Source organism: Sceloporus occidentalis, unplaced genomic scaffold (assembly GCF_023333645.1).
Source record: "Sceloporus occidentalis isolate IW3139 unplaced genomic scaffold, rSceOcc1.0.p SCAF_1, whole genome shotgun sequence".
NCBI classification, from domain to species: domain Eukaryota; kingdom Metazoa; phylum Chordata; class Lepidosauria; order Squamata; family Phrynosomatidae; genus Sceloporus; species Sceloporus occidentalis.
This window is the reverse complement of record NW_028316981.1, coordinates 163,793,931-163,819,800: the sequence shown is the minus strand read 5'-3', so window position 1 is coordinate 163,819,800 and position 25,870 is coordinate 163,793,931. Positions and strand designations below refer to the sequence as shown.

Below are 25,870 nucleotides of genomic sequence, written 5' to 3'. Positions count from 1 at the left end.
GATTTCCCATTAAATGAATGTCGTTCATTTGTCCATTATAACGAGCTCATTTATTTTTATCATCGTCTTCTAAGTTCAGTATTTCTCTACCCCCCCCCCCCCAAAGTTTAGTGTATAAGATGCGTGCCGCTGTGATCTAGTAAAATACTCTTCTCATCTCTATCAAACTTGCCTTCCATTTACTCTGTTACACTGAGTAGGAAGAGTTCTAGACTTAGTTTAAATTTTATTTGTAATATCTTTGATATGACAGCAGCTTTCACAACATATTATTGGTATTAATTTACATTTTATAGTATTGTTTTAACTTTGTTACAGTTATATTTTTATTAACTTTATCATCTTGTTTGTGGTTTTAGATTGTGCACCGTAGGCAGGCTTTGGTTTCTATTTTGGATTGTTGTTTTCTCTCCTTTGTAAAGCGCTATGCAAAGCCTATGGCGCTATAGAAATAAATGTAATAATAATAATAATAATACTAATAATATTCTCATGTATTCCTTCCCCCCCAAATAAATTTTATTAGCTGCCTTCTGGTCAACCCCGACCTATGGCAACCCTGTGGGTGAGGCATCTCTAAAGTCGTGCCATGCTTCATTTCTTTTGCTCAGGTCCTGCAGATTCAGTCCTGTGGCCTCTCAGTCTGAGCCTGCGGTCTCCCTCAATTAGCTCTGGTGCCACAATCAACCACAGTTCCCATAGCAATTAAAGTGGTGTCAAGCTGGATTATTTCTGCATTGGGGATGCAGCCAGTGGTGCCTCTCAGCAGGGCATCTTATTCCCAGCTGCATCCTTCCTCTCCCTGCTTCCCTGGTCCCCTGGTTTTGCAGTCTCCTGGGCCTTGGGCTGCCTGCTGGCTTTTGCTGGCTTGCTCTCTCTCGCCTTGTGACTCTGGCTGGCTGTTGTGCTGTGCTGTTGCTGCATCAGGCTGCTGGGCGCGCGCACTGCGGGTCCCCCTGGCTTGCCCTGCTAGCAGCATCCTCCAACACACTCTCTCCCTCCCTCCCTCCCCCCCGCAGTTGGAAATGGTACAGCCCCCCTCCCAGAGACCTGGATGCTGCTAGAAAGCGGAGCGCATCATCAGAGGCTGGCAGCGGGGGGAGAAGCTTGGACCAGGGACCCAGAAACAAGGCATCTCTCTCTTTGGGAGTGGGAAAGACAGGTGGGCCAGTAGCCCTCTCTCTTCCCTCGCCCACCCCTGGCCCTTTCTGCAGTGCCACCGTCGCCCAGGGCCCCTCCAGACTAGGAAAAGATGACGCAGGGCAAGGTAGGTCCAGCAAGGCTTTTGCAAAGTCAAGCCTCTCTCTCTCTCTCTCTCTCTCTCTCTCTCTCTGTGTGTGTGTGTGTGTGTATGTGTGTGGCACCAAAGGATGCCAACATTCCTGTCTTGGAGATGCTGTGTGAAGCATCTCTCTGCCTGGGAGGAAAGGCCCATCATCATCATCATCATCATCGTCGTCGTCGTCGTCGTCATCGTCATCATCCATTATTATTCAAGGCATTTCTGACTTGCATGGACCGATCCTGGGGTTTTCCTGGCTCAGAGGGGGTTTGCCTTTGCCTTTGCCTGAGGCTGAGAGTGTGTGACTCACCCAAGGTCCCCCAGTGGGTTTGTATGGCTGAAAGTGGATTTGAACCCATCTCCCCACTCAGACCACTAAGACACTCTGGCTCCCATTCTTTATTATTAGTGTGTGTCATCATCAGGCCAATGCAGTGATGCCGTGGCTGTGAAAAGCACACAGCGAAAACGACAATGGTGACATACGCTAATACTAAAGAATGAGAGCCAGTTTTAAGTCACTTCCTTCTTATGGCAACCCTAAGGCAACCCTACAATGCAGTTTACTGGGGCTGAGAGTGTGTGACTCACCCAGTGGTTTTCCATGGCTGAGCCAGGGAGTCAAACCTTGGTCTCCAGGGACATATTCCAAGGCTCAAGCTGGCTCATGTCAACCACACTGCCTTAGCTCATAGCGTTCCCAGCTAGGGCTCCTATTGGCTCTTTACAAGTAACACTGAGTATTTGGCTGTCCATGAGAAATCACCATCTTATTTCCAAAGGGCAGAAAAGTTGGACTGTAAGAGACCATCCCTCATGGTCCTCATATAAGAAATCTGTTGCCTTGGGTTAAAGAGCAGCAGTGCCTAGATTAACAACTCCAGGGCTTGAATGGTTAGGCTTGGGGCCATCTATTAAGTTTTGGGACCTTGGATTGCTGACTCCAAGGAATCTGGGGAGGCTTACTGTGGCTTGCATGGTCTCTTCCATAATTCTGGGCCTGTTGTTGTGTGCCTTCAAGTCATTTCCCAAAGACAACCCTATCATGGAGTTTTCTGGGCTGAGAGTGTGTGACTCATTTAAGGTCACCCAGTGGGTTTCCATGGCCATGCGGGGAATCAAACCCTGGTCTCCAGAGTCATTTATAGTCCAGCACTCAAACCACTACACCACTCTGGCTCTCTGGGCCTTACCTGTGCGTTGGGTTGAGGACTTAATGGGATGGTTTCCACTAAATGTCCTCTTGCTTGTAGAACAGAGTGTGGCCAATGGGTCCTGATATTATGGGTGCAGCTTACATCCCTCTGCCTACCATACTATGAATGGAACAGGTAGGGAATGCTAAAAAAAAACAACCCATGAAATAGTTGGGCTTTTCTCTTAGTAAGCTCTTAGTAAGCAAACAAAAAAACTCCTTTTTCTCCCCGCCCCCATGTGCTCCTCTCCACCATCACTTTCTAGGTGCTTGCTTCCTTTGAATTAGGTCATCAACAAATCCAGATGGTACCATGGTGATGCAATGCCAGGATTAACTCTTTGCCTTTCTCACTTTCTCACTTTGGGGGTGGCCGTGGGGGGTGGCATGGTGTCACGGCTTCTGATTGGCTCAAGTTATTTTGCTGCCATATATTGAGTTATAATAATCCAAGCAGCATTTGTAGTGTGGCTGCTTCAAGGGGTGATAAGGAGGCTTTTACTGGTTCGGAATAGATAGATGGGCTTTCATTTGCATTGTCTTTGCATTGCAGCCCATGGATGCCCTGTGATTAAAAAAAAGTGTGGGGTGTGGAAACTTCACCTTTGAAATAGTTTGCAGCCTCACTTTGCATGGTTTAATATCAAACATATAGGGGGTCCCCCTCCTAAAAATTAGAAGTGGGCTTCCAGCCATTCTTTATTTTCATTTCATTTTGGGGGGGGGGATTTTTGGGACACAAAAATAGGTCCCCAAATGGATCCCAGAGAGTCTCACAAGACAGAAATAGGTCCATGCATGCACCTTGAGACTGCCCATTCATGATGCAGCTGCTCCATGTAGGACAATAATGGAAATCCATATTAGCATAATACCTTGATTAGACCAAGTGAAAGGTCACCAAAATGGCTTTCAAGATTGTCAGATCTCTCCATCACAAAAGATGTTATGCAAAGCAAGTTTATTTGCAGAGTGGTTGGTGGGAGGGTGGAGTTAGAATTCAAGGGGAATGACTGATAATCTAGAAGCCAAGAAGTCTGCATGGTTTTCAGATGAAATGGGAGAGGAGGAAGCTGAAGAAATCCCTTCCCCTGCTTCAGATTTGACCATGTCATCTTCTTGACTTCAGCATAAACTCTGCTTCTGCTTCCCCTTTCACCCCCACAATCCCCACCTTCCCTTCTGTTCTGACGAAGACAGGAGCTAAATATCTCAAAGGCTTTCCAATTTTGGGATCTTTAACTTTGTCTAATCAAAATATTATACTAATATAGATTTATTTGGACTTTCCCTGTGGCCAACACATGACCTCTTGGATGATAATGATTTAAACCAAACTGGGAGTCAGGTTATATTATTAAAGAGTTGCTAGGGCTTAATTCCACAGTAAGGTTAGCAGGGCACTTTACTCCCCTCTGTTATTTAAGAGAGTCCAAGGTGTCAAATAATATTGGATCACCTACTCTGCATTGGCAATGTTTTAACTGTCTTCATGATAGTTTTAAATTTCTTCATCATGTTTCCTACCTAGTGTGTGTGTGTGTGCCTTCAAGTCGCCTCTTGATTTATGGTGAGCCCATGAAATTTCACAGGGTTTTGTTTTAAGAAGAAATAACCTGAGGGGTGGTTTGCCGTGGCCTTCCTCTGAAATGGCACCTGCGGCAACTGGTATTTCTTAGGAGTCTCCCATCCAAGTACTTATCAGAGCTGATCCTGCTTAGCTTCCAAGATTAGACAGGATCTGTTGCCTTCAGGGTATTTCAGCCTCTCTCCTACCTTTCGTACTTTTAGCTAAATACAAGTCCATGTTAGCATCTGCTCTTGTTTGTTACCAGAAGAGAAGAAACAAAATTTGCAGTATTGACTTTCCCCCATAATCTAGACAGTGAACCTGTTTGGTCTTTTATGAAGCTATTGATAATTGGAAAGCACCAGGGGATATGTCTAGAAAAATATGGGGGATGTAAATCTGAACATGCTTATTTTTAATTCACTTCATTTGTATCCCACCCTTCCTCCATCCTCTAGAACAGGGACTCAAGGTGCCTAACAAACCAAAAGAGCATGTGCCAACCTTTCTGCAAATTGGTGGACTCATGTCATCATTTACATTGTAGAAATAATGCAGTTTGATACTATTTTAACTGCCATGGCTCCATCCAACAGAATCTTGGGCTTTGCAGTTTTGTGAGATCTTCCCCTCCTTAAAGACATAAGAACTCAATGAACTTAAGTTTCTGGGCTCGGATTCCCACCTTCAATACTATATTAAAGTGCAGCCTCCCTGAATGATTGAGAATGAGATCTTTTGCAAAAGCCTATTCCCAGATTCTTGATTTGATACATGGGGTGGAGGGGGGGGGATATGTATATTTGAAGCCTTTACTTAGGGATAAATGCAGATAGCAACATGAGTAATAACCCCACTTACCTAAAACAAATCTGTAAAACCCATTCCAGCTTGAGCCTGCAAATGGCTGTGTGGTTGGATGTTTCTTTGAGGTATAGCTTCCCCTGTAAGCCTTTTCAAATGGAGAAAGATTTATAGAAATCAGGAAGGGTTCAAGACTTTTTGCTGCCTGAATCTATGGACAAGATGGTACCCCTGTCCCATATTTGCTACCTTGGTTTACTTACTCCATGTATCTGAGGAAGTAGAACAAGGCCTGAAGTGGATGGGCCAAAAGCATTGCGTCAGGATCATGCTGGTGCCATTCGGGCCAGGACTGCAACGGCTGCATGTGTCTGATCCTGATCTGGGTTGCTGCCCATAATTCTGGGCCTGGTTCTTTCCAGATGGTTCAGTGTCGGTGTGGCTTTCAACCACATTTAGGGCATGAGGCATCTAAACACCATGCCTGCAACATAGCCTGAAACTGGTGCTTTTGGCTCATCTGCTTCAGGCCCAAGTCTATGAAAGCTTACGCTACAACCTCTTTCACTTAATTAGATTGAAAGGTGCTACAAGATCCTTTTGCAGACTCAGTTTAGTCTTTTGGGCTTCTAGGGAGAATTCAGGCTTGATTTGCTCTAAGACCTATTCATTGTCTTTTAATGATATTTTCAGAGCTCTCCTCCACAATTCAAATGAGTTGATGTTCTTCCTGTCAGCTTTCTTCATTATCCAGTTTTCACAATCATACTCCTTCCCTGTCCCCCAAATCCTGTAGCTGTCATTGTACTGGAGAGAGCAGTTGCAATTCTTTTTCTCTTAACCTTTCCTTTTCTCTTTTGCCCTGCAGCTCTCTGTGAATAACAAGCCTGCCAACTCTGAAGGGCAACAGGGGGGCATAGAAAAAAAGGACAACACCACTGTCCCCTCAGCACCTCCAACCTATGAAGAGGCAACTTCTGCAGAAGGGCTGAAAGCAGGGGCTTTTCCTCCCCCCTTGAATGTTCCTCTCCACCCCACATGGGCATATGTGGATCCCAGTGAGTTTAACAATTTTTTAATATATATATATATATATATATATATATATATATATATATATATTCTAAACTGTAGTGACAATAGCCTGACATGAATCAATATGGTGGGATTAGGACAGACCTGAAAAAAAATCAGAACCCATGGTTTGTTGGAGACACCAATTTCTCTTCCTTTAAGGTTATACTTCTTCAGGTAGCCTGTTCTCACTGCATTTTTAAAGAACAGGTGGTAGCAAACATTGCTTCTGAGTTTGACAACACTGGATGCTATTGGTATGCTGGTCCTTTCAAGTCCTGTCCTAATCTGGGGACTAGATGTAATAATTCTCCCATCCATGTTGGCCACATGTAGGACAAACGTAAAGGTTGGTTTAGCTGTAACACCAACAAACCTTGGCTTTTAACTGTAGTTTACATTGTTCAGAATGATTTGTGTTGCTCACTCTGTGCTTTCCCAGGAATCATCTCAAATAGTGGCCTGCTTCTGTGGGTGGAGTATCAAATCAAGCTGTAGTCTCTTAAGTCAGATGTCACATCAATAGCAATAGTGATAGCAGGTACATTTCTATACTGCTTATCAGTGCACTTAAGCACTCCCTAAGCAGTTTACAAAGTGTAAGCTAATTGCCCCCAACAATCTGGGGACTCATTTTAGTGACCTTGGAAGGATGCAAGCCTGAGTCAAGCCTGAGCCCTTTTGCTGGTATTGAACTCGCAACCTTATGGTTTGTGAGTGAGTGGCTGCAGTACAGGCATTTAACCACTGTGCCACCAGGGCATCAACCAAACTTCAAGCTATGACTTCTGATCCTAGTTGGAAGCTGATTGTACCGCATGGTTTCTGGGAGAGCTTTGGTACAGGCATCATGAAACCATGGTTTGGCATTACATTGAACTGCTCTGGAATATCTCCTTTTATTTTCATAGGTATATTGAGGAATAACACAGTGTTAGCCCATGAAGGTTTATCATTTCCATGACTCATTCTGTGCCAGACAAATGTCCCTTTACCCCTTTGCTTTTGCTTTAATAAAAGCATCTGTAAGATTATCACACTTACATTGTATGGCATTTTTCAAAGGCTGATGTTCATCTAACCTCCAGCAAGGGATCACTTAAACAGTCCAGAATGTTATACAGATGCAACATTTCCAGTCTCCTCACCATGGTTAAGGAAGTGGAAATATCTCATGCAGTTCTTTCCCATTTGTTTCTCTCCCTTGCATCAGAATTCCCTACTCCTTTGCCTTTTTTTGAGGGGGTGGGGAGGAATACCATAATAGAGCATTACATTTGAACCAATATTAATATGATCTATGGTTAGTATTAATATCAGGGCACAATAATATTGAGCCACCATAGTTAATGCCTCCAAAGCCCAAGGAGGGCAATACTTACGTGTGAGAACTGAGGAAAGAAGGACAAAAGGAGTATGCAAGCCACATGACACTCCTGCTCTCCTAACCATGGTGACGAATCTGGATCAAGCTGCAAGACAATCTTGCTGATGGATCAAAGGCCCAGGAGGGTGAGGAAGGATGCATCTCCCACCTGAAAGTTCCGGACCAGCGCCATCACAATGATGTGACTATGGAGGATCATGTAAGCCTTTCAGAGCGTTTGCTCTCTTAGTATTTGTTGACACGTTCCCTTGTGCTGCCAGAGCCTTCAGAAGACAATGGAAAAGTTTTACCTGCGTAAAAGCAACATAAAGAAGGAATCTCTGTCAAAATACAGTAAAGACAAATTAAAATTAAAGCTTAGCATAGATTTTAGTACAGAAATGGGCATTTGGAAAGAGGATTTAAGATAAGGTCACATGGAGTGGGCAGCAGAAAGGGGAGCCAATGAAAAGGTATCTGTGAATGTTGTTGCTGAAGTGACAACTACAATGCAGGTGCATCCAAATTGAACTGTACAGTATATTATTGAATTGTTTTATATTAAATATAATAATAGATTATGATTGATAATGAATTGATGATAGTGATGGTGTTGATGATGATGATTGTACACAACAATAATCTATACAGCAGGATGCATGACCACCTTAGTAGTTGCCACTATTAGAAACAGTGATAAAATGATGGTGGTGGGGGAATACCAGGAAGCCATCATACATTCATGACCACAGGAACCAACCATTGTTGACAGTAGCATCTGGAGAATGTTGCCACAATCCATGAAAATTAATGAAATGATTCGCCTGCCTCATTGGATAGCTTCCATTGGAGTGGTGAATTTTGTAAATCCATTTCATTAGGCCTCTAGCTTGGAGGACTGCCTAAACTTCATAGTCAGGGGAAGGTCTCTAGGTTACTATTTATGCCAGAGAGGAGGAGATTGACAATATTTATCACTGCTACCTTTGGACATGTCTTGATTTGTGTTGGGAATCAGTGAACATGCACCTTAAGCTTTTGCTCACTTCCAAGCATGGCCTGTGTTCCAAGGCTCTGGAAAGTGTGCAAATGCATACTCTCCAACTGTTTGGCAGAAAAAGTCCCAATTAATCCTCTCTCTTGCCCCTTTCCAGTTATTTTTAAAATGTATTGGTTTCTCTCTCCTTCTCCCAAAGGTCCTCATTGACTTAGATTTTACAACAGCTTTTCAACACCTAGGGCCCTCCAGACACCCCCTGTTAGTATTCACAGGCTAATTGTCCTTGCCCTCACAACCGTGGATGCATAGCCACCAACTATCCTAGTTTGGCAGGGACAGTCTTAATGAATCCTCTGCCATCCTACCTATTCGCCTGTTTTTCGGAATGCCTAAGTTTCTCTCTCCTCCCTGCACTTACACCATTTGTCCTTGGCTTACTTCCATTGAGTTCAATGTGCAGAGGTAGTTTGCACTTATTTAATTCAGCAGTGGGGAAAGGAGAGAAGGGGATAGAACCTTACCTTCCCAGGAGGCTCTGGCTAAAGCTAACTGCTGCAGCCTCCCCTAGCTTATATATTTTTCTTCATTAATAACTCTTGCCATGTTGAGCATACTCTGATCTTGCTTAGCCACATTTGTCCTGCTTTTCATCTGTAAAATGTTGGCGGACAAGCACATGCACACATCAAAAGTGTACAGAGACATGTTTGTGGGGAATGTACCCTCACCAAGAAATATGGGATGCTTTTCTACTGTACATGTCCATCAAATTAAACAGCCATTCACTTTTCATAAACATTGGTAGATCTCATTTGTGATGGCTTTGAGGGAACATCATGAAGCTATTGTAGTGAAATCATAGTGCTGGACCAAGCCATTTTGGTGGCTGTTGGCTCCAATGGTTTACTATGAAACAGGACAATTTGTTGCTGATACTTTGCTGCATTAACCTTTAATTGTTTAAGCTGAATGGCATCGTAAAACTTTCAGTTTGAAGTGGTGTGCCTCAGTGTTCCTAATCCTAGGCCTAAATTGGAGTATATATTTTTGATGTGTTACAGTTCAAAGACATAGCTGTGTTAGTCTGGAAAATCAGTATGCACAGGGATCTTATAGCACCTTGAGACTAACTGAAAAGAAGAAGCTGATAGCGTGAGCTTTTGTAGATTTGAGCCTACTTCCAAGTAGGCTCAAGTCTACAAAACCTCATGCTACAAGATTTTTGATGTGTTGTTATTTGTTTTTTAGCCATGGATTTTTAAAAAATCAACCTAAGGACTAAATAAACCTCTTTTTTTAAACTCTGCCCCCAAGCCCCACAAATCCCAATAGCCAGAGTTATGAATAAGCAGAGCTTGGCAAACTTATTTTCGGAGTTCATTTCCCAGAATCTCCCAATTGTCATAGCCAGTGGCCAATGTTCATTGCGGGAAGTTGTAGTCCAGAAAGCAGCTTTTTCAAGCCCCAGTCATACTCTTTGACCAATAGTAGACACCAAGTGACTCAGTTTCTATGTTCTCCAATCTTCTTTGATGACAAAAGCTTAGTTTAGGACCAGATTAAACATAAGGCAAACTATACAAAGCCTTTTGGATAACCTCTAAGATGTCTCTTAACTATATATGTATATAGTTAAGCATATATGGCACCTTGGGGATGAACAAAGGAGGGGATTCTGTCCATCTTCCTGTAAAATGGGAGTTCCAGAGCCCCAGTGACGTTGGCAAAACATCCCTGGTGTCCTCCCACAAGCTGGAAAGGGTGTTTTAGAATTAATCAGCCCCTGAGCTCCTTATTTACAGCTCCCTGAAGACACTTAAACCTCAGCCTGCCACTTCATAGTAGTTAAGTATTTGTCTAGAAATAAAATCGGGTAAAGTAACAGGGAGTGGGAAGGGGGAAGGTTTTCTTATCAACTCTGAAGTCCACTTTTCTACCTAAGGGACCCTCAAGAGCTGTAAAAGATGACAGAAATGTCAAAAACAAAACCACTCAAAAACAAGGAGCCAGATGTCCTTATTTGGTATGAAAAAAAAATCTGAACAAACAACCAAAAAGGAGGGGGTAATGTTAAACGGTTTGGAGTTTGCAACCCATTTAAATGGTGAACTGGCACTCCTGGGGGCTTCTAGACAAGGCAGTGCCTCCTTAAGGAGAGGGTGGCAAATGAACAGCAAGGAGAGGTTCAGGGCTGCATAAACAGCCATTGAGGGGTCACAAGCAGCCAGTATATGCACTTCCAGAGGACATATAAAATGAAAATGATAAAAATATATCTGAATGCGTTTTGACTGAAAGTCTTCTTCAGTGGAAAATAAAGCTAAAAAAATGGGAAATATAATGTAGTTAGTATATTTATTCACAAATAAAGACCATATTGTAAAATATTGATCTGGCAGATGGACCTGTTGTAACAGAACAATAATTATCCTATTTCCAGGGATAATTAACTCCAGTATAAGTAAGGAGTTAATCAGGCAATAAATTCCTGTAGAAAATATATATAAATATATAAATATAATATATTTTCTGTATATAAAAACATATGTATATGTTTTTGGTTTGAAAAAAAATATTCAAAATTATTAAAGATGTTATTTCCTCATACTTATTGTATCCTGGATGTTCCAGTAAATTGCAATGCTACTGGGGATATTTCAAATGGAGGGCTTTATCTTTCCCTCCAAATTTGCAATCTACCCCACTTGTTACAGAATAATTAAGGTTGCTTTGCAAGGAGTGCATATCCTGCAAAGCATTACACAAGCTACAGCCTCAGTGCTACCAAAATAATATAAACGATTAGAGGGATAAAGGGGAAAAAATTATAACACCTCTGCCAAATTACAGCTCTCATTCAGTCCAATAAGTTTATGGGTTTGTAAGGTGAAGATCCAAAAAAGTTCTCGTCTTTTCAATTTTCTCTCCAGGTTCTCCCCAGTATCAGCCACTTTCTCAGTTGTCCAAAACTTGACATCCTTCTCTGTAAGTTTATATTGTAGGAAATGCTGGACGATTGGTTCAGTGGTTCTTCGATTTCTTATACAGCTCTACAGATGGTCCAGCACTTCCAACAGTATAAGTGGATTACAAACAAGCCGGGTACTAATTTTAGTGACCTACAGAAAGATGCAAGGCTGAATCACCCTGGAGCTGGTATTAAACTCACACTGAGTTGCTGCAGTACAGGCATTTAACCACTGTGCCACCAGGGCTCCATGATGAGAGGTGGTGAGGGATTTGGGGAGTGTTGGGCAGAACATTTGGATGACCAACAGTTCCCTGATCCCTGCTTAAGAAAATCCTGCACTCCAGGCTTGTTTGCATTTGCAGATGGAATTGCATCTTTGGGGAGGAGCATCCTCTGTTCCACTAGCCTGGTTCTAGAGGAAAGTTTGCCCCCCTTGGAACATAACTAGCTCCCCACTGTAAAGTCAGCTGTAATGGGTGTCTTGGATGGAATATTTACATCAGTTTAAGAGTCAGGTTCTCTCTGACTCAGATTTGCTTTTGAATGTTTAGGTGACAGCTGTAGCTAGCTTCAGCTGACATACCTGCTGTTCCCCTTCTTAGAAAAGATATATTTGGGTACTGTTACCATTGCCATGGTTACATCCAAACTGGTTTAATGTAGTGTGTTCTGTAGGAGGCTGCCTTTGAATAATGTTCTGAAATTTCAGCTGGTGTCTTACAGGGCATATTGTATACTGATAGGAATTGGTTGTTTTGGTCATGTTATGTTGATTTTATATCATTTGCACAAATTGCTGGAACATTTCTAAATGCAGTACAAAGTTCTGTGGCTGATCTTCAGAAGTCTGGTTGTCTTCAAGGCTTCTTTTTGCACTATTATCCTAAATGGTCCTGCATGGTCCTGCACTGTTTTCCAACACTGGCTGAGATATGACTTGTAGATACATGGTATAGAGTCTTCTCAGTGATGGCACCAAACTTATGCAGGGTGACTGGATGTCTTAACCACAAAGGTGGACAAGACACCTCAAATGTAGGACAGACATTCAAGAAAAATGGAGGACATTACAAAACAAAAGCCAAAAATTCTGATATAAATATAAATTCATGTTTCTTGGTTATGCTTAAAATGGAGGGCATTTTGAAATTCCTCCTGGACAGAAGTTTGAAATGTAGGGCAGGTCCTGGAAAAGGAGGAATGTCTGGTCACCCTGAGATGTAATTTGTTGCTTCAGAGGCTGCTGCCACACTGCAGAATTAATGCTATTTGGCACCACTTTAACTGTCATAGCTCTTTCCTATTGAATTCTGGCATTTGTAGTTTGTTGTGGCACTAGAGCTCTCTGACTGTGTGGGCTAGATCTTTCACAAAACTATCAGTCCTGGAAATCCATAACATTGACCCATGGCATTTAAAGCAATGTGAAATTGCATTAATTCTACATGCAGATGCAGCCAAAATATCCATTATCTCATTCCCCATTCACTTTTAGATAGCAAGCTATTCTGCTAACATTTCAGCATTCTTTTGACCAGATGACATATCCAGCGTTAGCTGTGTTGGCAGTATAGCAAAGTCCAATAATATTCAAAATCCACAAAACAGCTATACCTTTATTGGCAAATCAAAATGCACAAAATATATGTTGCAAACTTTTGAAGCTCCATTGACTTCTGCATCAGACAAAGGTGTTAATAATCATATGGTGTGTGTGTGTGTGTGATGATGATGATGATGTTAGTCACAGGCCTGTATTTTGTCAAGATGCTGCTTTGTTGTTCTGAGCTATGATTGGTATGATTAGTTTTTATTCCCCTATGTGGCCTTTTTTGATTTTGCTGCTGCTGCTGATTTTATTTTAATTTTGTTGGCGAGAAAACCCAGAGGTGCAAACAGGGATCAGGAAAGGCAGAGGCACTAGGGACCACATAGCAAATATACACTGGCTAATAGAGCGCATCATGGAATTCCAAAAGAAAATCAGCATGTGCTTTATAAAGCCTTTGATTGCATAGATCACAAAATGCTATGGAACGCTCTTAAAGACATGGGTTGTCATGAGTCAAGGTCGACTCGAGGGCAGCTAACAACAAAAGCTGTTTTATTCGTGATGAAGAAAACCCCTTTAACTAGTTTTTTAAAGGTTGGGTGGATTGCCTCAGGGTAAAATAATAAAGTTAATTGTTTGTCTGGAATATAGAGCAAATACCAGGCCAGAATACAGAACTTCCAGAGAATGTAACAATAGAAGTTAGAGAAAGCCAGGAACACATAAATGACTGTCACTAATGTAAAGGGGGAGCATTTATTTGACTGTCAGGACTGAGGACAGTCCTCTTTTTGAAGGTTGTCAGAGGACAGTGTTCTCCTTGAAAGCGTCTTCTGTTGGAAGGTTTGACCAGTCCACATCTGTTTTAAAGATAAAGGTCCATAATAAAAGAAAATCCTGTTATTACCTGTATGATAGCCTAAGCAAGCACTTGGGTCACCTGGCCAGTCTTCCCCTCTGTGGTGTGCTATATTTCTGTTTGAGTACTAGAAGTGGTTTCTAAATTTTATTTACACATTCATGGTACTCTGTGTTACTTTTATGCAGCAATTCCTCCTCTATTTCTTCCATTTTGGCTGCAGTATTCCTTCTTTTTTAGAGAAACATGAGTGACCACTCCTAATTTTAAAATCCAGAATGCAGTGTTAGCTAGTGCAGAAGTATGGATTTAATGTTTTCATTACCAAAAGTCAAATTGTGCTACATGACACATATAGTATGCAGCTAAAAATCATTTTCTGTTTTTTGTGAGGTTTGTTTGTTTTTTACTCTGAAGTAAGCATGTGGGACCTTGTTCCATAGAATCATAGAATTGAAAGACACCTCAAGGGTCATCCGTTCCAACCCTCTACCATGGAGGAAGACACAGTCAAAGCACCCCTGGCAGATGGCCATCCAGCCTCTATTGAACTGTGGTGCCTAGAATTGTATACATCTTCATTATCAGACCAGTGCATGTGGAAGAGGTTTAAATATTCTTCCTAATTCTGGTTTTTGTCTAAAAATCAGGTCCCTCGGGGCCAATTAAGGACTTTCTTTTTTAAAATCCTTTTGCAGGGAGGGAGATAATGTTTTATGATAAAAAACAGATGGGCAAAAGCTTAAACCTCCCCGACCCTCACATGTTGGTGGTGATCTGAATCAGGGCCAAACAAGTAAAAAGAAAACCATATTGACCATAAGATGTGTGTCTGATTTGCCAGCTGTTATGACTTTGAAGGCACACAACAACAACAAGGGCAAACTCTAGGCATGGTGCCAACTTTTAAAAAGAAGCCAGTTGTATTTGTGACAAGTTGGTCTCTTGGGTGGGGTGGACGACAACGTTGTCATAATACATGGTGCTAAAGTAGGTTAATTGACGATAATGAAATGGATCTGAGGGATTGCTCTGCCCTAGAGCAAAAAGAGAAATATTCCCTGGGAGATGTATCTCACATGCTGATAAGAACACCCAGTGTTCTGTAAAAGGGAAAACCTCTGGCCCCAGGCTGGCAGAGAAAGGTACAGTCTGAAACCTAATGGCAGTCTTTAAATAGTTCATGGCATGATGAACAAGATATCGGTAGCCACATTCCAGGCAGCTCTATTACTAGGAAAATGCCTGTCATTATGCACTGCAGGGTTTTTGGCAGGTCTGTATCATCAGTGCACAGGTACATATTGGTATTCACTTTCGGCCTTCCCTCCTTCCCATGAGGTCCCTTTCAGTGAAAAATCTATTTCATAGTAACATTTTTGAAATGTCACTAATTATATTTATTTATTTATTTTAAAGAAATAAACCGTATAGACTTGAGTGTGAAGTCATTAAAAACTTGCCTGGGTGTTCTTCTTCTGCTGAAATGGCCACAACTGTGAGCAGTGCAATTTTTTTTAGAAGGGCCCACTCTCTTACCCTCAGAGGATGGCATCCTAGGATATGTAGTTTGGTGAGGTACTTAGAATTCTGTATTCTTATGCCATAGTTCAAGAGTAGTGAACTAGAGAAATTTAACTTCCTCATCAAACTACAAATTCTAGGTTTCCATAGGACAGAGCCATGGCAGTTTAATTGGCACCAGACTACTATAAATTTGCATACAGCCCTCCAGGTGCTATTGGACAGCAGTACCAAATATTCCTCATGATAGGCTATGCTGGGTTTTTTCTCTGAGATGTAAGACTTTATCACACCAGGCTTGAAAAGTGGAATTATAGCAAGATTGTAGTGTCCTTATCACATGACAGTGTCTGTCTAGCATCTGGTCTGTAGTCCAGCTCCTGCTGGAGTGCTTCATCTCATTGATGGGCAAAACTGATCAGTGCCTCCCAATCTCCCTGCTTTTCCACTATTGAGAGAGTGTGATAAGTTCCTCCTGAAGTAGTTCTGACATGCTGGCTGTCATGTGGTGTGAGTGGTTGTGATTCTGCTCCTTTCTCCCTCTCCTGCTCCTCCTTGCTATTCCCAACCAGGCTATTTTTATTTTATTTTCTCCTCCAATTTCTTTTCTTTTTACTTAATGTATTGTACTGTGTTTTAATACTGTACTGTGCTTTTAAATTGTAAGCCACTTTGAGTCCCAATTTTGGGAGCAAAGCGGGATAGCAATAAGTAGAAGGACCTAACTGATTACTATTATCATGTAATTGTGCTAAAAATAAAAACAAATGAACAAATAAATAAATACAGACTAATAGGCATGCTGGGAAGGGGCTTGGGCAGGGAAGCAGGGCTGTGGAGGCCAGCATTCAAGAGACAGAGGCCAGGATAGAAGTAGCACCATAGCGATTTGGAAGAGTTGTGTGATAATGATAATGATTATCTCAACACAGTATGTCTGGACAGTTATCCCACCTGTGCAATGATCAAAACAGATTCTGCAGTCCTGTTATAGATAGTTCAATGAAAAGGGCAGCTCAGTACAAATTAAAGTCCAGATATTGTTAGGAAACAGATTGAAAATAAGATGGTGAATACAGTAACATCTTTATATCAATCTGTGGAAACTGTGTCTCATACTGGTTGCTTCATCTCAAAGAGTTACCATTGCCCAGTTGCCCATCTGGAAAAGGGCACAAACTAGGAAGAAAGCTCAAAGTATTTGTAGTTTTTTTTTTTGGGGGGGGGGGGGATTAGTAAGCAATAAAAATGTTTATATAAACTGTAACTCCGATAAGCTCTGACCCTTGACCTTTCTGGCTGGGCGTAATGGGCCTAGAGTCCAACAACATCTGGAGGACACTAGGCTGGGAACCACTGCCCCAGATTGAGTCCAGGCAATTGTTCTTACTCCTTCTGAAATTGTGGAGGAATGTCTGCTACTAGCTACCTAACAATGTGAATTTTCATCCTCCTGGGTGCTAAGGTCATCACCAGCTTCATCCTCTTTTGTGATCTTCCTTCTGAACTGGCAAGAATGCTCACTTCCAACTTCTTGCATTGTGAGTGTCACATCTAGGGAGAGTTCAGACTTGGTTTGCCCTTGGACCCATTTACTGGTCATTTTAGCATTCCACGATATCTATAGAACTCTTCTTCAGCACCACATTTCAAATGAGCTGATTTTCTTCCTATCAGCATTCTTGACTGTCCAGCTTTCCAAGGTACTGAACCCCAAATCAGTTTCAGCACCTGGGCTAGCTCCTTTATTCAATCTAAAACCTAAGGTGGATTTACTGACCACTTGCGTGGGAACCACTAGCCACAAATTCCTTGGGTCCAAGGGCAAACCAAGTCTGAACTCTCCCTAGAAAACCAGCTGGCTAAACTGAGACTGTCATAGTTTGGATATATCATGAGAAGAGATAGTCACTAGAATAGGGAATAATGCTTGATGGGGTAGAAGGCAACAGACAAAGAGGAAGACCATGTTTCAGATTGACAATAAAGAAGGTCATGTGGTGGAGGACAGGGTGACTTGGAGGTCTGTCATTCATAGAGTGCTTATTTAATTTCCTGTTGAAGGAATTGGGAGCCTATTTAATATTTACAAACAATAAACACTGTTCATACTTTTCATTTAATTATACTGGCCATCCTGTACTGGTGATCCCTGAACTCGAAATTTCTGGCAATGTACCTGATTATACATTTTTATATCTCACTTTTAATTCAGAACTGAGAAGTCATGCGCTTGTTCCTTCATGGGACATTCTCCTCGTCCCAAGAGAGTATAAAGTTTGCCCCGGTTCTCCAAACCCTGGGGCCTTTTGATTCTCCTTTGCAGTCCTTTCGTCAAGTCTGTTTCACCAGAACTGGAACATACAATTTTCACATTTTTCTTTTTCATGATATATCTTTGATCTCTGAAGCAGTCACTCGTGACATCGTTTTAACTCTCTGTGTAAAGAGACTGGAATTTTCCATCCACTTCAACCTCCAAATTGGATCAAACTTATTTCTTTCTCCTGCACCCCCAACACAATTCCTTTTTCATGTGGTGAATTCTTACTGTTTTCCATTGGCCATGCCCCTATTCCAGCAGAAGAGTCCTTTCTGTATATGTCTTGGTCCTTTTGGTGTGGTGGATCATTGTGTTTTCATTTGTGGTGATTTGAATATGCCAATGCTGATCTGGAGCAGAAAAAAGAAAACAACAACAACAACACAACCTTATCTGGCTTACTGAAAACCAAGAGGAGGCCTTGTATTATCCAATCACCTTGCCTCCTTCAGGGAAACTTACAGCAGGGATCTCTGTGCAGAAGTAATCATTAAGTTGCAACCTGTTTCCTGACTGCTTTTATTTATTTATTTATTTATTTTAAATTTCCCCATATTGGTGTAACAGATTTTCTCAGGAAATGGAGGAAGTCCTCTGAAGTGACTTCCAGCAGCCTTGCCCATCTCTCAAGAAAAAAATAATGAGTTTCTCAGACTGCAAATAAATTGCGTCTGCAAGCAACAGTTGCTACTTTGGTGCAATGAGTCTTTGAAATTGTGGGATCCACCTAAGCCCTCCCTTCAGCCTGTTTTCTTAGAGATGGACGTTAGTTGTTCCTGGAAGAATCACGATTGAGGTGTGATTTGGTTTCCCCTTCTTTTCAGGTACCAGCCCTAACTATGGCAGTGGATACTCAGGGGATACTGAGACCCTCACAACATTCAGCTGGGATGACAGCAATGTACGCAGAGTGTTCATCAGGAAGGTAATGTCTGAAAACAGGTAACATCTACTGGGGCAGATGGTAAGGAGAGCCCTTGTCCTTACCTTACCTAAGAGTTTTATGCGTGCCAAAGTACTGACTATATCAGCTGGAGAAGATATCAGGGAGGCTTAGATACACTGGCCATTGAAACCCAACAGATACCATTAGTGTGGATAATAATGATGTACTTTAAAAAAATATAGACACACAGGAGTTTATCACATGGGTGGGATCCTGTGCAAAAATGGGATTTAAGCTGGGGGGAAAACTGACAAAAGCGGATTGATTTTAAGATGATGTCTGTTATTAAACAGGACAGAAAGTGGAAAATCCTGAAAGTAAAAAGCAACATGTTTTGTTGACTTTCTGTCTGGGTTTTAGATTGTAAGCCTGAGGGCAGGGAACCATCTAACTAAAAAGATTGCATGTACAGTGCTGTGTAAATTTACAGCGCTTCATAAATAAAGGTTAATAATAATAATTAATGTTGCATTAATGCTCATTAACCCCGATGTGTCTGAAAAACAACCTGCTTTTGCAGGGTTTTTTTCCTGGGTTTTGGACTGCTTTAAATTTTGTTAGCTGCCTTGAGTCCCTATACCTGAGGAAGGTGGGATATCATAATAATAATAATAATAATAATAATAATAATAATAATGGTTGACAGACTAGACTCAGCATTCAGAACTTCCCCAGAAGAAGAATTTATTTCTAAATGTGTTGGACTCAATAAACCTGGAGGCCTTGTTCCTTTAATACTTGTCCATTTGACTCCTGCATGCATTCACAAACAGGTGAAGAGTGGGAGTGGTATTGTGTCCATCAGCTATAAGGCATGTGCGATAATATCCACATCATCATGTCCCCTGCCCTACGCTCACAGGCTCCCACAACCCTGGCCTTTTGGGCATACATCTATACATGTACTGTATATACAGACTCTTCACAAAGATATTGAATGCACAGTCAACAGGGGCACAGCTAGCATATGTATTTGCATGCTGGGATTGATCCTCCATGGCCCTCATGAGTTGGTGAGGTTCAAGGAGAGATTTGTCAGACTCAGGATTAGAGACTCAGCTATTCTGATAATATTGCTCCTGTTTTCTTGGTTTTAGGTTTACAGCATCATTTTTCTACAGCTGCTTGTTACAGTTGCCATTGTGGCTCTCTTCACCTTCTGGTAAGTCTCTGGCCTAGCAAGAAGTCTTTTCCTTTGGGGTTCTTTCTTATTTTGGTTAAATTTGTCTTAGTGGTATTGCTTTTCCTTATATTTTCCCCACTCTGTGCATATGGAACAAGAATGGTCGACAAGGGCTCTCTGGATATTGGTTCGAGCTCATTCCCACTTACATTTAAACTGGTTTGGGATTCGCCGTCGCTCTGTGTTGGTAAATCAATTCCAAAAGGTTCGCTATTCCCACTATGAAAATGGATCTTTTCATTATCCCCTTGTAATCGCTTCTTTTTTGGCATGATTGTTGTCCCCACTAGCTTGTGCCATTTCAAAATGCCTGTCATCATCTCTGCATCATGTAAGTGGCATGAATCAAATCTTCAATTAATTTTTTAAAAAAATTCATGCACCTATAGGTCACACTACAAGCACAAAGGCAGTGCTGAGAGAGGGGGGAATGGTGGATTGACCAAAAACTGGGGAGGGATGATAAACACCCCTCTGCTATTAGTCCCTCCCTTCCAGAATGATGTGATTCATATCTGTCGTCCCCACTTGTTGAACACATTCCAGAATCGATTCTTTCCAAAAGAACCACTAGAAAACTAGTGTCTGAAAAAACTGGGGCTTTTTGCATTTGCCTCACTTTGTCGTGACAAGAATCAATAAAGTAGTCTTGGAACCGGTTTCAAATGGGAATGACTGTCATATAAACTGATCAGCAATTCGCTTTAAATCATAGCGGGAACGAACCTTCAACTAATTGGTGAGCATAGTCAATGATTAGGGATGTTGGGATTTGCAATCTAGCAAGATTGGAAGTGCCTCACATTCCTTATCCTTGATGTAAAACGAGGAGCTAAAAGTACAGTACATAAGTTTCTGACAAATGTGACAAATGTGTATTGAAGTCCTTATCAGGGACATACATCCAAACTCATGCTTATCAAGGTTATTAAATTTTCACTTCCAAAGTTCACTTCAACCTGGGCCCATATCAATAACAGGGGATTCCTACTCCTTCCTTCAAATATGGACATTATAGCCTTATTATACTCATACTTGACATATATATGTTTTCCTCTCATTGACCCAAAGCATGGTTGTGAACATTAATTTTACTGTTTTAAAGAAAGTACTGTATATATTTTATTACATATTTTAAAAATTCCTTTATTGTTGCACAAATGGCATTGCAAGCATGTAACACTAACAGTATGGATCTCCAGCTGCAAATTGTGCTTGGGTCAAGGTTTGGGTCTAAGATGAGCAAATTAGGCAAAGTGGGTTAAATTGGTGAAAAGGGTCAGTTTCTCACCTAAAAATAACCCCTAAGCATGTGTTCAAACTGACCAACTTGACTGGTTACTTCCTTCCTTCCTTTTTTTTCTTGAATGTGTACTGAAAGTTGGAAAGCTGGAAATCACAAGGAGCCATTATAATAACATCCTTCAAAGTTTTTTTTTTTTTTTTTTTTGCAAATTTTAAACCAATGATTTTAAGCCACACATGCCTTCAATGTTGCTTTAGGGAAAATTTAGAGGCAACTTTGCAATAGCTACATAGATTGCCAACAGTGTGGATAATTCCTGTTTCCAAAATTATATGCTAAAAAAAGAGTAGGGAACAAAGGAAGAAGGGAGGAAAGGAAGGGAGGGAGGAAGGTGGGCAGGCAAACAGGAGTTTTGGAGAGACATATTAGGCCAATGCTGGATTATTTTATTGTTCTGTGTCAAGGATGGACAACTGGGGGAGTTAGGGGGGGCACATTAGCGCCCCCCAGGAGATCTTAAGGCAGGAGTCGGCAACCTCTGGCCCGCGGGCCGGATTCGGCCCCCGGAGGCCTTCGTTGCGGCCCCTGGTGGCGGTTGCTGCCGCTGCTGCCGCCGGGCGACAAAGTAACGGCACCCAGAGCGGCAAAAAGCAGCCTGGTCACCGCCATTTTTCACCCAAAATGGCGCTGAAGTCTCGTGTGACCTTCTTTGAGGTTGCGCGAGAGTTCGGCGCCATTTTGGGCAAAAAAATGGCGGCGCCCAGCGCGGCTTTTTGCCACTCTGGGTGCCGCCATTTTTTTGCCCAAAATGGCGGCGCCCAGAGGCGAAGTCTCGCGCAACCTCAAACAAGGTCGCGCGAGACTTCGGCCTCCAGGAGGCCCGATGCGGCCACCGGATCCCTCAAAGAGGGCTCCGACGGCCGCATCGGGCCTCTGGAAGGCCCGCTGAAGCCGTCGGAGCCCTGTTCGAGGGCCCCGGCGATGGCATCGGGCCTCCTGGAGGCCCGATGCCGTCGCTGGCGCCATCGAAGAGGGCTCCGATGGCCGCATCGGGCCTCTGCAAGGCCCGCTAAAGCCGTCGGAGCCCTGTTCGAGGGCCCCGGCGACGGCATCAGGCCTCCTGGAGGCCCGATGCCGTCGCTGGCGCCCTCAAAGAGGGCTCCAGCAGCGGCAGCGGGCCTTCCAGAAGGTGCCGTCACTGGGGTCTTCCAAGAGGTTTTTTTGCTGGCCTCTGACAGGGCCTGGGGCCCCGTCAGGGGCCTGCAAAGATGAAAGCTCCACCCCCGGCACCTGGCCCCACCCTGGACGGTGGAAGCTCCACCCCTGGCATGCGGCCCTGCCCCCGGAGGGTGGAAGCTCCACCCTGGCATGCGGCCCCGCCCCCGGAGCGTGGAAGCTCCACCCCCGGCTTCGGCCCTCCCAGTCGCCTGAGGGACAGCAACCCGGCCCCTGGCCCAAAAAGGTTGCCTACCCCTGTCTTAAGGGGACACCCCCTCATACACACACTGTCAAAAACTACTTATTGTCACTAAATGTCCTTGCATGCCCTCTAAGGCCATTTTAAGCCCAGGAGAAGCCTTTTAAAAAACAAACAAACAAACAAACAAACATAGAGTGTCAGAGTGATTTTTGTTTTACTTCTGATTTTAATAAAGGTCTCATTTGGGCCTAAAATAGTCTACGGGGGCTCAAAATGTGGCAAAATGCCACCAAGATCCCTAGAGGGCATTCTGTGGCAAAAAAAGTTTTTTCCCCAAAGACCTTCTGACATTTGTTTTAACCCTCTGGTGAGCACGGAGGGGCACAGAAACAGCCCTCAGTGGCTGCATGTAGCCCATGGGCCACACTTTGCCAACCCCTGTTCTGTGTAGTTCAACGGAAGCTGATGGGTGTCCTGCTCTATTGACATGGCATGCACCAGCTGCCTCTGCTGATAACCTTCTCTTGAACAGGCCATTAGGATTCACCAAGTGAACTTCATTCACTCTTCTGCCCCATTCCATAACTTAATGTCCACTGGCTGCTTGCCTGAAGCTCAGATAGCAGTTGTAGTGGAAGTGAAGGGTTACCAGCATCAACTTGCATGAAGCATCAATAATAAATTGGTACCACTTGAGACCTTTCAGCCATTTAATCAGCTTTCTCCAAAATGATTTCCCTGGTGTAGAATAAAGTGAAGAAATCAATGGCATTAGCTGAACTGTTGTGATGCACTCTCCATTAATGTTTATAGCCACGTGAAAATCGAGCAGCTTTCCCTCTCTTCCCTGAGGCTTAAGAGCAACTTCAAGAAGTGATGATTGGTGTTGGAAGGGTTTGCTCTTTAAGTACATTAAAGTGCCTTTTCCCACATCAACATAATGATTTATAAATAAACTATATAGGTGGTAGGGTGGGTCAAGTGTTTTGCCTTTTGTTTTTCACCTGTTTTGATTTGCTGTCATGTATTTATCATTCTCTTTCTTTACTCCAGTGAACCAGTCAAAGGATATGTCCAAGCAAATCCAGCCTGGTATTGGGCTTCCTAGTAAGTACTTGCCTTATATCAGAAATATTCTTTATACCAGTTAAAATTTGTTAGGGTAAAGAAAATATGGTATCTAAAAATAGGTGAAAATAAGCTTTTTAGAAGCTGATACTATGATTTGGTGCCCACTATTCACATAGGTAAAAAGGTAAAGGTTTCCCCTTGGCATGTCTAGTTGTAAACCAACTATAGGGAGTGGTGCACATCTCCGTTACTGAGCCAGCATTGTCTGAAGACAACTCCGTGGTCAAGTAGCCAGCATGACTGCAGAGATCACTGTTACCTTTCCATCGAAGTAGTACCTATTTATCTACTTGCACTTTTTATATGCTTTTGAACTGCTAGGTTGGCAGAAGCTGTGACTAGTGGTGGGAGCTCACTTCATCACCCCAGCATTTGGGCCTCGAACTGCCAAACTTCTGACCTTATGATCATTAGAATTGGTATCTTAACCACTAAGCCACCATGTCCCACATGGATAATCTCAGCCAATGGGGCTCTCATTGTAAATGTAGTGGTAGCTGATCAAATTTGGTAACATGACAATCACAAAGCCAACTGAGAGAGAGGGCAATGCTTTGTGGATCAGAGCTGTGCTCAGTCTAGATGATAAACACTTTAATTCCCCTTTAAATAAACTCCTAAAGTTTGCCCTAAAGGGCACTCTTCCCCGCTGAAGGAAATATTAAAGAAAAAAATATGTGTATAAGCTTCCATGTGTTAACCTGATAGCATGTGCTTTTTCTTCTTGATCATTTTAAAGGTGTAGCATGATAGACATTCAGAGACATAGCCATGTTAGTCTGGAACAGCAGTATGCAAAGAGGTCTTGTAGTATCTTTGAGACTGACTGAGAGAAAGGAGTAGTAGAATAGCTTTTGTAGACTTGCAACTGAAACAGACAGCCCTTGATGCCACCCCTTTGATCGCCAGATTGGGGCTGTGGTAACGACATGCCACGGCCTCAATCCAGCATTTTTCCAGAGCAAAAAGAAGCGGCAAAATGACGTTCCTTCTTGCATTGGAAGAAAGGTGCCCCTTTTGCCACCGCCGCAGCTTTTTGGTGCTACTGCAACATGCAGCATCTAAACAGTGTGCCACCAGAGCACTGAAAAGCTGCCATCATGTAAATGGCCGGGCAGCTTCACAGCAGCTTCTTGCTGGATTGGGGGCATGCATTGTGTGTACACCATGCACCCAAGCCACTGGGAAGGTGGCTTTTTTTGCCAGTCTGTTCCAACCCTTGGTCTCCTTCCTTACTCCAAACCTGTATCAATACTGCAGAAATAATCCAGTTTGACACCACTTTAACTGCCATAGCACAGTGCTATGGAATTCCAGGAATTATAGACTTGTGGCACATTTAGCCTTCACTGTCAGAGAGCTCTGGTGCCACAACAAACTACAATTCCCAGAATTCCATAACACTAAGCCATGGCAGTTAAAGTGGTGTCAAACTAGATTATTTCTACAGTGCAGATGTAGCCTAAGTCTCTGAAAGCTTATGCTACTACTTCTTTCTCTCAGTTAGTGACAGACCTTGACAGGGATGTATATAGTGAGCCGTTGATATCAGCTGGGGTTCGGTTCCAGGACCCCCTGTGGATGTTCAAGTCCCATTAAATACAGTAGTGTAATAAAATGGTGTCCCTTATATAAAATGCCAAAATCAAGGCTTACTTTTTGGAATTTATATATTTTTAAAAATATTTTCAAGTCATGGATAAGAAACCCATGCATATGGAGGTTTGAATGTATATGTCACAATTAATGGAATTTTCAAAAGAAAACAGAAATCAGCTTCTTGAGAATCTTCACTTTCTTTCTTTTTTTAATAATGCAATTTCATGTCCTGTAGTCTGACATTTGGACAGAAAATATGTAAGACTTTGGGGTTTGCCCAACATTGGTCTTCAACCATATGCTGATGTGGCAGTTCTAGAGATTGCCTGTAGGAACATCAAGGCAACCAGGAGGGACCAAGGAGCCTTCAAATTTCAAGAGAGAGGCAGCTCTCCAAAATGTTTCTTACCCTTCTCTTGGCTTTTTTTTAAAAAAACAAAACAAAAAGGAGGTTCTGGGCCACCATTCAACCTTCCATCTGCTTCTCTCTGTTGCTCCATGCAATGTCAAATGGAAACACAAGCTAAATAAACAACAGTTTAGCTTCTCAGGTCACATGAGGACTCAAAAATAGATTTCTAAATGAAATTTAAAATTTTGCAAAACTGATAGAATAATGCCCATGTGGGGTGGTTTAATGCCAAACGTGACCTAGTTTAGGCCCCCAGCATGTTTTCATCTGTCCCTTATTCTGTGCCTCTATGAGCAGGATGGTCTAGTCTCCAAACTTTATTTTGTTTATTAGACTCTCAGTACTGGAACTCTAGTAAAGAGAGACTGGAGGGGGCCTGCTCCCCACCATTAGCTGCTGTGGTACCTTGCCTA

General features: G+C 42.5%; 1 protein-coding gene across 1 annotated transcript in view; it reads left to right on the top strand.

Annotated features, from left to right (window-relative positions):
- Positions 1 to 973: 973 nt before the first annotated feature.
- The window catches only part of FAIM2 (Fas apoptotic inhibitory molecule 2), a 61,818-nt gene continuing 36,921 nt past the window's right edge, over positions 974 to 25,870 (top strand). The window contains exons 1-5 of the mRNA XM_089480480.1: positions 974 to 1,267; positions 5,720 to 5,909; positions 18,345 to 18,445; positions 19,564 to 19,628; positions 23,369 to 23,422. Of these exons, the coding sequence (XP_089336606.1) occupies positions 1,253 to 1,267; positions 5,720 to 5,909; positions 18,345 to 18,445; positions 19,564 to 19,628; positions 23,369 to 23,422 (425 nt within the window). The 5' untranslated portion in view covers positions 974 to 1,252. The remainder of the gene's footprint in view (positions 1,268 to 5,719; positions 5,910 to 18,344; positions 18,446 to 19,563; positions 19,629 to 23,368; positions 23,423 to 25,870) is intronic.